At 40.2% G+C, this 13487-nt stretch overlaps 1 protein-coding gene across 1 annotated transcript; it reads right to left on the reverse strand.

The window, feature by feature from the left end:
* Positions 1-414: 414 nt before the first annotated feature.
* LOC102038100 (protein POLR1D) lies at positions 415-9800 on the reverse strand. The gene is made up of 2 exons (XM_005417674.3): positions 9730-9800; positions 415-1774 (listed from the first exon to the last, which is right to left on the reverse strand). The coding sequence occupies exons 1-2, from the start codon at positions 9744-9746 to the stop codon at positions 1489-1491; spliced, it is 303 nt and encodes a 100-aa protein (XP_005417731.1). The 5' UTR covers positions 9747-9800; the 3' UTR covers positions 415-1488.
* Positions 9801-13487: the final 3687 nt, after the last annotated feature.

The following is a 13487-nucleotide window of genomic DNA, read 5'->3' on the forward strand; positions in this document are numbered from 1 at the left end:
AAATTTTCTGAAAGACTAAGAGTTCTATTTTAGTGCTGTGTGTCTTGCAGGGAAATAGAGGACCTGCACATAACTCCTCAGGGGAAATGTCCAAGTATCCCACTTCGTTGGATATGCTGACCCTGCCAGTCTCCAGAGGGCTCAGCGCCAGTATTTCTACCTTCCCGCTACTCAGAAGAGCAATTCCCAGTTCATGCACCAGACTCCAGCAGAGCAGCCCCCGCTTTGTCCCTCCGGGGCGGCAGCGACAGGAGCGCCGGAGAGGCAGGTGCTGCCGCGGCGGGGCGCGCACTCGCCTATAGGTGGCGCTCTTGCTCTGACTCACCGCGGACGGGCCGCGGAGCCCCGGAGCCCCCGTCCCGCACAGAGGCGCATCTCAGTAAGAAACCCATTAAATGCATTAATTCCGCAGGGCACTTTCAACGAACGCTTTCGATTTTATTGTCAACACACTCAAAAACAAACCTCTGTTGAAAACAATTATTTCTGAGAACAGTAAAATACAAAATATTTCACGTAGAAGTTTGTTAATGTAACACAAACAGAAGTGAGACACAGAAGATGCCAATGGGTATAATTTGTGCTCATGGCAACAAGTTTAAGAACTGTACCACTACAGAATTGCCACACAGGCTTGGAAAGTGAGCATTTGACAGTTTAAGCATCACCTCTGTATTTCTAGTATTACATATTTACTTGGAAACTTTCTAGCAGTAGACAGAAAAGATGAAAATTTTGTCTTCAGGGTTTGTTTTAAAAGCACCATGACTACAGACTGTTCCAACTAGTTCCTTACAGAGGGAAGTCTAAACAGAGACAATTATTGCAGCTACAGCTTTTTAGGGGTAATGTTTATTGTTATCTATGACAGGTTTGTGAATATACATTAACAAGCAAAATCAGTATTTCCCGGCAGTCCCTCTTGGAAAGCAAAACCAGCATTGCCCAATTTTAATTTGTCCTTTTTATATTAAAGACAGCAATCTCTTATATTCTATACAAAATGCATATGCTTGGCCAGGCACTGACCAGCTTTCTCTTCTTCTAGACTCTAACCCAAATAAGCAAAACTTCTTCATTGGTTAGCAGCAAAGAAGTTCTGTAAACTTCACACAATAAATAGAATTCTGCTTGATTTAAATTTATTTCCAAAAGAGTGACATGACTAAATGATTTGTATTAGACAGTGACACATGTATCACACTCCATCACCAAGACTCTAGGCTTAGTCAGAAGGGGAAGAGGAACAGAGTAAAGGGAATGTCTGTTCTAAAACAACTCAAAGTTTTATGCTGTACTTTGCTTTTCTCTTAAAGGTCCCAAAGAAAAGTTTCTAAAGCTACCTCAAGGTTACTTCTCACACAGGCAACTTGGTTCAAAACTCAAGTTTGAACATCAACTCTTCTTGAAAAACTGAGACACCTCTGCTTTCCTATACTCAATGACATTCCTGACTTGTAACAACACATACTTGTCACTCTCCTCTCCTCATCGCTTGCTTGACCGCTTTTCATGTTTATCCTTTGTGTGCTGGTTCCTGCTTTGGTGCCTTGGAGGAGAGTAGCTGACTCTCCTTCTGGATTGAAAGCTGGGTGTATATGGGTGAATTCTGCGTTTCTTTGGTTTTTCTTCCTTCCTGCTTTTGTTTGGCTCAGACTCCTTATCATCTTCCTTTTGCTCACGCTCTTGGTCTTGTTCTTTTTGAGATGGCAACGTGTTTTTGATGGTATTAATAAGAAATCTTTTATTTGTACCAGCAAGAGGACATTTCAACCTGTAAAGACATGTAAAAGTCATCAAAAGAGAAGGTTAAAACATCCCAAAACAAGTCTGAGATTTTAACTTCAATGATTTTAAGACAGGTTTGTGATTTTGGCTTTGCTTGCATGCCACCTAGTGTAAACTCTCAGTACAGAAAAATAAGTTCCAGATCATCACCATTCTTTTGTCTTACTCTTTATGGGAAGAAAATTACTTCAAAATCCACATGATTTTCTCAAGATAGTGTGTGTAGGGGGAAGCAAAGGATACCAATACATTTTTAGGTTGATGGTGCCTAACTTAGGTATTCAGAAATCAAACATTTAGTAACATACCCTAAGTCAAATCAGAATGGCTTACAGAGATTATGATCTTCTAAAGTCAGCATTATCTAATGAACTGCAATATTCAGAAAGTAAGATGCACATGCATGAAGAACCCAAATAGTTGTAGCATAAACATATACATGAGACATACCAATTTAAACTTATACTTAGCAACAACCAAAGTGTTGTATTTCTTTTTCTTAAACAGTAAAGATACTTATCCAACTATTTTCTGTTTTGTTTTTACTTTCTCCTCTCGCAGCTTAACACTTTTGCACATAATTTATCAGCTAGTTTTAGGAAACAAGTATTTTAAATTTCATTTATCTTGTTGGTATCAGCTGTATTCTACTTATTCCCAATTTATCATCTCTTAAAGAATGGAATAAAAGCAAAAGTTTAAATACATTCCTACAGAAAGCAGAAATTACTCTGAAGGCTTTGTTTATAGTTGGACTCACTGTGGTGTTTGTCTTCACAGTTTTGAGACAAGTTACGGGATTCCTTTTAAAAAATCAGAGCTGTTAGAGATCACAGCAACTCACTGAATCAGCCACAGAGTCATGGAATCCTAACACCACAATGTTAAGATCATCTATTCTACTTGACTATTCTGTGTAAGTGTAGAAATGATACCCTAACTGCTCAAAAACCTTTGACACCTCTAAACCATCAGAACTATCAGAACAACAAGCCAACTACAACAAAGACCACGTATGATTATTTAGCATACTTCATGACTTAACTGGACATGGAATTTACCATGGTGTTTTGCTTCAGGTCTACCTACTAAGCATTCCTGATAATTGTTCTTGTGCTAAATTCTTCAAGAACTTAGGAGAGCAATTTTAGAAGTATACAGCCACACTGTTTTATTTCCACTAGGTATTTTCCGATACACTTCTACTGCATAGGATTTTACAATTTTCTAAACTTTCTTCATATAAATCTATGCTATTTTTCTCACATCCTGGTTTTAAATAAATAAGGTCTTTAATCTAGTATATCTCTTTTGTAAATTAGATAAATAAATGTCAGTAGAACAGAGTTTCTATTTGAAGCTATACCAATGATGAACATGGTGCTGAACAAGTCATGGCACAGGTTACACTCAAGACATAACAGAAACCAGCCAATATTCAAGTCCTTTGTATGTCTTATGAGGGCATTAAACTATTGTACCTCAGCATTTCCAAGGAGGGTAGCCTTCTCTAGGCTGCATCCAGGCAAAATCTATTTCACATTTTTCTTCCTCTAGCTTTTTCTTAAGAGCTAATGCACTGATTTAAGCACTAATATATAGTGCTAGAACGAGACAGTCAATTTGTCCTAAATAAATCCATCTGGCTGAAGCATTTATTTCTTTTTGACACTATGAGTGCTGCCTGAGCTATACTAAGAATGAAAATTGATGAGAAAAGCTGGGCTTGAGAGTCAGCTAAGAGATGCCATTAGTTTACCATCATACTGTGATTAAAGTGAGCCACGAGGCTTTCATGGAGCAGCAGTAAGTCACGGCACTGAAGAAAAGCATTAGTTCTTAGTTTTATTGACTTCAGACTTCAACAAAGCAAATGCTGCCTTTAAATCTTAAAGCAAGCAAGATGTACGGTGTGTGCTGTGTTACAGGCACACAGAGAACATGTTTACATACAGCCATGGTATACATGGAACTGTGAAGATTAAAAGTGAACTGTATGAATCCACTAATATCTTTGAGAGCATATCTAATGGTGAGGAAATTGCCATCTCGTAGGGTCTGATCCTGCAGTGTTCAATTCACAAACAAGTTTGCCCTCAGGTGAGTTCTGAAGGGCTGGGAGGCAATCTCAGCCTGGGCATGGTGGAACACAATACTGCTGTGACCAGCAGACAGTGCCACAGAACTGATTTGAGAAGCTTTGCTTTAAAACAAACAATCCAACCAACCAGCAAAAACCAAACAAGTTAAAAGAACATTAAAGTTATGAATTGAAATGTGCTCCACGCAGGGCTGCAGGCATGTGTGAGGCAAGGATACAAACTGCAATGCTAGAGCCTTCCTGTCTACCAGACTCCAGTTCTGTAGCAGAGTCTTCTCCTATTGTAAGGTTCACTTTTCGCTCCACATGCTCCAAAAGCTAGACCAAGCTATTCTCACTGACAGAATCTTGCCTCCCTCCACAAATAAATCTCACACCCCTCAAAATCTCTCTACTATGCAATAACGAAGACAATACAACACACTGCATTTTGACAATGATATTACCTTTTGAGAAAAAAAAATCCATCACTGTGAACATAGGTCAAATTTAACCCTATTTTTGACCCTTTAAGTCAACTTCTGTGCAGTAACACAGAATTTCCAACCAGTGCCTGTCATCCAGTGCAGCAGTGCAATTCAGCACAGAAATGCACAACACAAGTTCTTAACAGTAAAAACATGCTGACACCATTTAAGACACAAGAGCACAATGCCACGTGCCAGTCTTGTCTCTGCTGAGTAACTGGACACACCAAACAGGACTGGCACAGTCAGCCTTATCATACAGAGTAAAGCCCATCTTTCCAAGGAAAAGAGTTCACTATGGATGAACAGACAAGTACATTTCTACCATTTCCAAACTGCCATAGAAAATATAATATTTCAATAGAAGAGTGACTGAAGGGGGATGGGAAACAGCTGGAGGTTGTTTTGCCAAACCAAGTAATCTATGTTGTTACCCTGTTATGGGGGACCTTACAAAAGAAGATGCCTCAGAGGATACTGAAAGCTTTGAAATATGGTCTTGGCAGCCAGGTACAGCTGGCAGGACTTCGTAGAATCATAGAATCATCTGGTTTGGAAGGGACCTTAAAGATTATCACGTTCCAACCCCACAGACAGCGACACCTTTCACTAGACCAGGTTGCTCAGAGCTCTACCCAACCAGGTCTTAAACACTTCCAGAGATGAAGCATCCAGAGCTTCTCTGGGCAATCCATTCCAGTGACAGCTTGACTTAGGATGTGCCTTGATTACAAGATTTTAACATATTTACTTTTCAATCTCTATCTGTACCCTGTTTCTCCTCTTCCTCCTCATATTCAAATGAAAGCTGAGGGGAATCTATTGCAGTGTTCCTGCACACAACAGCCATTCAAAGCCAAGATGCAACACAGCACTTCACAGTTTCAGTATCCTCATCATCATCATCATCACCATCATCATTTTGTATTCTGTACTTCTAACAGATTTGGTACTGAACAGAAAGCTATCTACAGGAATGAAAGCAATTTTAGGATTGCTTTACAAAAAATAGAGTTTGAAATAATGTAATGCTTCCAAAATTTTAAATTGTAATTTCATCTGCTTTACAATGCAGAGCTGAACAAACCATCCAAAACCAAAAAGTTTTCCAGTTCTTACTTTACATAAGCTTTTCAAATAAGATGAGAAGCTACATTTGATTTAGCTTTGGCTCATGTTATCAGCATCTTTGAAGATCAGACCTATACATTGGGAAAAAAGGCATCTAGAACATTTTTCACACAGTAACTTTTGTGGCATTTTAACTGCCTTTCTTAGTTAAAGCAGAACAACTGCTTAAAATGGGACCTAACTTCACTGCTATAAAGAAGCTCATGAATTATGTACATAGAATCAAGAGAAACACTTCAAAGAAGCTGAATGTTTGGCTTTATTTTAACTAAAAGCAATGGAAACCCCCAAATACCCTATTTCATCTATGTCCAATAGCCTCCAATGAAACAAATTTATCTAACCATTTCAAATGTTCTTAGACTATTTGTCCAAAACTTCTCACCCTGGATCCAACTGATCCTTCAAATGTTAGCTTCCAGACAACTGCTCTGCTGTCTTTTCTCACCTCCGAAGTTCCAGCATCACAGCATCATCACTAGGATTCAGACACAGATTCTGCTCTGTTCTGATTAACATTTCTAGGATTAAGACACCTTCAGAAGAGGGCCCTTCTCTCACACATTTCTTTATTTGTGATTAGCTGTACTAATGCTTGAGCCAGATACATTAGCAGTAGGATCTACATCATGTGTTATCATAAGGATTCAGGAGACCCCTCCCACAAGAATCACCACAGCCACAGAGTACATACAAAAGGAACACTGCAGGAACTAGAAATACTGCATTGCTGAATGAAATCTACAAATAAGAATATCCACCATTTCTTGGATTCATTTACCATGGACCTACATACTGTCTATCTGAGCAGTCCTGAGAGTATGGAGGCCAGTGAGCTGAGATTCTTAACCAACTAAGAGATCATGCAGCCCTCTGGCAATATTGACAGTTGTTCCATGTCCAGAGAGTCTCAAATAATTTCCCTTCCCAAACAAACTCTTGGCCAATATCACTGCCAACCTCCCCGCTGGTTACTTGCTCCAAACAGGGACAAGCCTTTCTTCCACTAGCCTCTAAGGTTGCAGCACCTGCCCATGCCACCCACATTAAACTTGTAAGACAATGTAAAACCAGCAACACATTCCCAAACTAGAAGAAATACTAACGATACTGCCCTGTATTTCAAGGCTCAGTGTTTGTATGAGAGACTGGGCTGCAGGTTGATTGCTTTGTACATTTTTTTTCCTACCTGTCAGCTAAGCTGGTTTGGATATTTGTATTTTAGGCTCCAGCAACCATCATCTACCTCGAATTATGAGATAGAAAAAGGTTAGAGGTGCTTGGGGAACTTTTTCAAACAGTGTACCTGAGCTATGGAGAACCAATCACTCTGGACAGTAACAGAGCAATGGCTTGAACCTGAGAGCAGTCCCAAAACAGTGCTGAGAGGCTTGCTGGCTTGCTGAAGGTTTTGCTGCCATCAATATTCACCAATAGACACTACTCCTTTGTAATGCTATGCACAATATAGTCACCCCCCTTTGACCAACTTCTGTCAAATGCCACTGACTCCAGAAATGTATTTCCCAGAATTAAACAGCTGCTGGAGAGCAACATAAACTGGAATCAGTGAAGTATGAGCAGTAGTAGCCTCTGCTTCTCCTTACCCAAAGACAGATGGCAGAACAAATCTTTTCTTCATAGGCTGAGCTGCTTCAACTTTCCAGTGCCAATGCAGGACTGATGGCCTTACACTAGATGTCTCCATGGTGTGTGCATCTCTTCTCCAGGACTCCTCTGAAAAAGGGCTGAGGAATCCCAGAAGTCCTCATGAAACACACCTGTAAGCATTTTGAGTTTGGCAAGGAAGGAAGATTTTGTGTTTCACCTCTTAGCACTGTGCTTTTAGACAAGTTGGTGATGACCTTGTCTTTGCTTCCATCAGTTATGATTTCCTTGATCTGGTCTACTAGTAACACATTTTCATGAACTAACTTTTCTGCTCATTTCATTTGCTCATTTCATTCACAGAGCTCTGAGCAGAAGTTACTTTCTTCTCAGTAGTTTACACCTTGCAAGGTTACATGTCAGTCCTGGGTGTAATCTCTGAAGCCCTTCAGGATCAGTAGCACTTGACAGCATTTTGCTGGAGTCTGATACTCAGCTGCGAGTAGTTAAGTTTTCTTCCAAATATCTTACCCATAATATCTCCCATGTGTTTATGCAATACCTAGCTCTTGGGCCAGTTCAGAAGCACCAGAACAGCATAAGAGGGCATAAAAAATATTGACGAGGTGACAGCAGTGGTAACTTCTGCTCTGTCTGTTGTGCCTGCAGAACTGGACAGCAAAGACTTATTAAGAGTTTGCCTTTGGAGGGCTTTATACTTTCCTTACAGCCACACATGCCAGCCATACACTAGCTTATGCCAAACCCTACAGCAGTAGATTTGTCACAAAAGGGATTACTACCCGTCTCTCTAAGGATAAATTCAGTGAGGTAAAAATCCCTGGAGATGCATTACATACAAAGAAATCATCTCTAAGAATATGATATCCTGAGCTGCAGAAGAAGTACCTTGAAGAAGGTACTACTGAGCATATTCAGAAACAAAGATATTCAGCAAATCACTTCCTAGGCACTGGGTGTGGGCCACTGATGGACACAGGGCACTGCAGGGATGGATCCTTGTTTGACCCAGTACAGCTGCTCACCTCTGCAGTGGAAATGGAAAGGACTTTAACAGCCTCAGCCCAGGATATCACCATGCCAATCCCTGTGTCAACAGTGTTTTTCTGCCTGAAGCTGTCTTGACAGTCCTTTCCTCCTACAACTTCAACGTAGCCAGACACCATTAATCTGCAACTGCTCTGAGCCACAGGGGACCCTTGCCTATCCCATTCCCTGGCAGGCCTTGGGCATCAGGTTTTAGCAAACTGCATTCTGAGCTGATCATCACAGCCAGCCGAACAGGACCACTATCCTCTTACAAACAAGGAATAAGAAGGAGCCACATTCAGGAGCAGATGCCCATACACTCTCCTGGCAGGTATTTCAGACTGCACAAGTGGCAGCAAAATTGTACAGGGGCATCTGATTATCTCCCTGCAGAAATCTTTAGTTTCCATATCTGGAATCAACTTGCAAATTCAGAGTAACTGGATGCATGCATCACTTCATGATGCTAATTATGTGCACTGGTTACCTGGCCACATGGCTAGGCTGACAGGGTCAAAGCACAGTGGATCAGTACAGCTACAGCCACTCTGGGGGATTACACCAATTAAGCGATTTTAACAGAAAGGGTATGAACTGCATCTCTAGAAGAAATACTGGGTAAAACATACAGAAAATCCCAAACCTGTTCAAAAACATAAAGGAGTAACTTTTTTTTTTTCCAGCAAAACACTATTTTAATATCTTCAGAGCTATTAAACAAACAGACAACTGAGCTGAGACCTTAATGAACAGTGCAGGCTTATCTCTTACTACTATTGATGGAGGAACACAAACCTTATCTACAAGTACATTTAGTGCACTCAACCAGCGCTCTACTTGTGTGAACGTCCCTAGATCTAATGGCTTCTTACTAAAGTCATATACATTATTTTATGATGAATAACCCTCCTCAGCATGTTATTACTTCTCTAATTACAATTACATGCATTACATTCCATGTCAATCTAGCTGTAAAATCCGGAATACTGCATTGAAGAATTAATGCTGTATTTCATTTAAGATTTAAATACTGTGGGTTTTTTTCCCAGTTACGATACAAATTAGCCCTGGGTTTTAGGTTTTTTTAGTATTAAAAAGTAACCCTCTTCCAAAACTGGATTATACTTTTGAGTTCATTGAGTTCATTTTTGGCTACAATTTACATATTAATTGTCTAGTAAAGGATAGTTTGCTGGTTTATTAATATAAGGCTTTAGCTTTCTTTGTCAAGTTATGAATTCTTTTCACTTAAAACAGAGTCTAACACAGTAACATGTAGCCAGTATGTAAGTACATGCACAAAGACTCATGAGATTCCAATCCAAACTTTGCAATTCCATCTATTATAAGAACATATTCCCAATTCTCCAATTGCTTTGTCTTCAACACATTCAGACAAGCAATTTCACGCAGACAGAATTTACCTGAACTTCTTTCTTATTTAGACTGGAATTTTTGCCCAAATATGTGGATGAAGACAAATTATTTAACCATGAAACACATAAAAAAGTAGAGACTTCTGTCACACATTAAAGACAAGATTTATTTTGGCATGAGAATTCATTTCCTCCTGGCACAACTTACCAACCCATAGCTCCCATTGTTTCAGCTCTGGTCCTCCCACGTTTTGCCTCTTTAAGTAACTCTTCCACAGCCTTCCTAAGTAAGAGAAAAAGGAAAAGGTCACCACTTGTGGAACACAAGAACTTGCCACTTTATGCATTTAAGCAAATAAAACAGATAGCTTTATTCACTGTAGTGAATTAAGCAATAAAGAAGCTACCAAAATCACCTTGACTTTTAAGATAATTCAAATTCCTATGCACCAAGATTAAAAGAAACATTCAGAAATATTAAAACCAACTAAAGGTGTTGCAAATACAAAAACCGTAACACTGGATGAAGAACAGGGCTTGGGGCACTTTAAATTCTTTTAAAGCATACTTCTGCCTGAGAAGACAAGTTGGGTATCCTGTCATACCACACACACTCATGGAAAAGGAGTATATCCCAGATAAGCCATCATCTGTTGGAGATACCTTCTCCAAGATGCCAAGTTCAGTTCCAGCAACCTCACCAGCTACTGGTGCCTTCCCAGGTAAGAGACGTGACTGGTGCGGGATGGCTGCTTGCAAGAACACCAAAAAAAGGGTGCAAAATATAGGCTGCACACTGGAACATGAGAGATGTTGCATACACAGGTCTTCATGAAATTACAGCAAAATTTGTTTTTTCTCCAGACCCAGAATTTGCTATCTGAGCATCCTGAGCTAGGTTATAGTGATCTTTGTTGGCAACACAAGCTTTTATAGAAGCTTGCCCTGAGCCTTCAAACAGCAATGTCAGACAAAGGTGAGGAAAGAGGGGAAGAAAGTGTCTGACTTTTAATTACCAGTTACCAAACTTGGTGATTCTCTTTTTAAGAAACCTGACTGAAAGAATAAAAGCCTGAAAAGAATAAAAGCATTATTACTGTACTATAAAAGCTGTAACAATTTATAATTGAAATAAGAAACAAAACAATCTGAGCTACAAAGCACTAATAAAGCACACACATAGGTATTTTAAACAGCTATGATTCAGTTTTAGGGAAAACATCATAGTAAATTATTACGGTGAGACCAATTCTATTAACTTAGGCAGGAATTACATGCCTTTAAGTATTTGAGACTTTTTTTTTGTTACATCAAAGCTCAGACTGACTTGGCATCCACCTTAGCAGCCTTCTAGTTCCACACCTTCATTATCAACCATTGTTTCCTAATACTGTTCTTTCAACATCGCCCTTATTCACGGCAGCTTTACAAAGCCTTTTCAGCTTGCACAGACAAATGAAACACAATGCCCATGTCCTCTCTGAAATAATGTTTCCACTCACTGAACTTATATCCTCTACACAAGTAAGCCAAAAGCTACGCAAACAAGTTTTTAAAATTTGCTTTTAGAGGCCTCGTGGGACTCCACATTCCTCACTCTCTTCATTTTTACAGCTTGGTTACAATACAAACAGTTCCATGGCTGCCAGCTTCAATTCTAAAGGCAGCATCATGAGCAAAGGGAATGCAGCATATAACTTTCACATGAGAACCATCCAAACACTGGGGGACTGATAGGAGGGAATATTAGGGACAGAGGCACATTTAAGAACTCTGTCATCATTCTGACATGTTTTATAGCAAGCACCACTTAAAACTTGCTGTGGTAATTATTTTTGGGCAATCAAGTTGCAGAATTGCGGTAACATGAAGGTACAAGCAGTGATATTTTTATCTTCAAGAGTATGGTACAAGACCTATTTACATTTCTGAGGGATTAGAGTTTTTCCTCTCTCTGTATTCCAAGGTTACAGGCAAAGCTCCCATTGCATATATCTTAAAAACCAGTATCATAAATGCATGTGTCAAAATAATAGAATAATTCCTAGTCAGGCAAAATGAGAAGTATTTTCTATTCCTCACTCAGGGGAAGAGCTTCATAATTTTTTTCCAAAAGGTCAAATGGATAGACTGAAAAAAATAATATTTGGGAATAAAGAGGTATGTCTGATAGTTACAGGCAATGAAAACACCATGTTATTACAGAGACCACACTTCGGGCCACATCCATCATACAGTTTGCTCAGACCTACAGCGTCATCCTGCTCTTCTCTCCAGCCAGATGTGGGAAGCCCTCAAATCTTCAGGCCAACTGCACTGCCAGTACAGACCATCACACAAGGCTGACTGGGACACCCTGGTCCCCAGTATCCAACTCCACTTCAGTCTTGCCTGTAGAGACACACCAGCACACATACACACCTCACCCCTAGCCCTACAGTCTCTTCAGCAGCTGGCCAGGACTCCTTGGTGGCCCCAACAGCTAGCTCCTCCTGCCTCTTGGAGACACAAGCTGATGCTCCAGCTCTCTCCTTACTCGCCCACTTACCAGCTATTCCAGCTTGATCTCTGCCAACAGCCACTAGGTCCCTCACACACCCTTACTTGCTCCAGTACTACAGCACACATAAACATATGGTCCCCAATCCCATTTCAGGGGCTAACATTTGGTTTTACTCACTCCATGAAATGTCCCCAGCTGCCAGCACCCAGGCCTCCAGCCCAGGGCCAAGCCCAGCCTGTGGCATCCAAACCTTCACATGTTCCAGTAGCCGGCAGCATGGACACATGGTCCCTCCAACTCACAGTCTGACTGCAGCTGCTAGCACTAGGATGCACATCCTCTCCCCTCAGAGTCCTTCACCCAAGACAGGTAGAAAGGAATTTAACAGGAAGACAGGACAGACTGTGATGATTAGATGCAGGGCACAGCCAGACAAGAGTACCAACCAGCAGCCTATACACACATGACCAGACCTTTTTATTCTCTTGTTCCTTTATTTTCCCACTCTCACTTCTCCCCACATCACTAGAACTTCCTGCTTTCCCTGTCTTTGGTTTCTCCCCTACACATCCCACATCACAAATAAGTGGCTGAAGATACCGACAGTATTATTTAAAATTAAATCTCATGAGCTGGTGCTATCTGCTCACCCTTACTAAGAAAACTGATCAAAATGAAAGTCAGGAATAAAACCCAGGGCACAACTACAAGAGGAAGAATGAAAAGAAGCACAATACGCCACAAGCTTCCTGACATTTGCTCAAAGTCAAAGACATCCCACATTGGGGATGTGAATGCTCTCATTCTTTGCTGATCAGGTTTTGTACCTATTTAAGTATTCAACTTGCCAAGTCTTGTGAGTGCTATTTGCAGCACATTTCTGTGCCGATATTCTCACCAGGCTGAGTAGTGAACGTAGCACTCCATTTCAAACATCAATCTTACCTTGCAGATCACTTTTTTTTTTCACACTTGACTTTAACTGTTAAAATCAATAGTAAGAACCATTAATTTTCTCCAAGGCACAAAGCTTGCTTATTAAAAAGTGTAGCTGGGCTGCCCTTGCAGCAAAAATACTAGATTATTGATTCTCAACTCAACTACAGGCCTCTTGTTACAAAATTATATTCTTTGTGATTCAGAGCAGCATCTCCTTAGAAAACAATCCCAAGTAAATGATGCTCTAAATAAGCTTGGCAGGTACTTCTAATAAAGTATGATATCCAAGGCTGTGAAATATTTGTAGCTATTGAAAGACAGAATGGATTATGGAAAGATATGGACACACAGTATAACAAAGCCACTTCCTCTGTATTTGAAGAGAAATGATGCACCTTCTGCGCTTCAAACACACAGAACCACAATGATAGTACTTTAGGAAGCAGAGGGGGAAGAAAAATTTAATTTTTTAGATAGGAATGAAAATGGTGACCTCCATAATATCTCAGTGTATATTTAGTTGA

Source organism: Geospiza fortis, unplaced genomic scaffold (genome assembly GCF_000277835.1).
Source record: "Geospiza fortis unplaced genomic scaffold, GeoFor_1.0 scaffold16, whole genome shotgun sequence".
NCBI lineage: Eukaryota > Metazoa > Chordata > Aves > Passeriformes > Thraupidae > Geospiza > Geospiza fortis.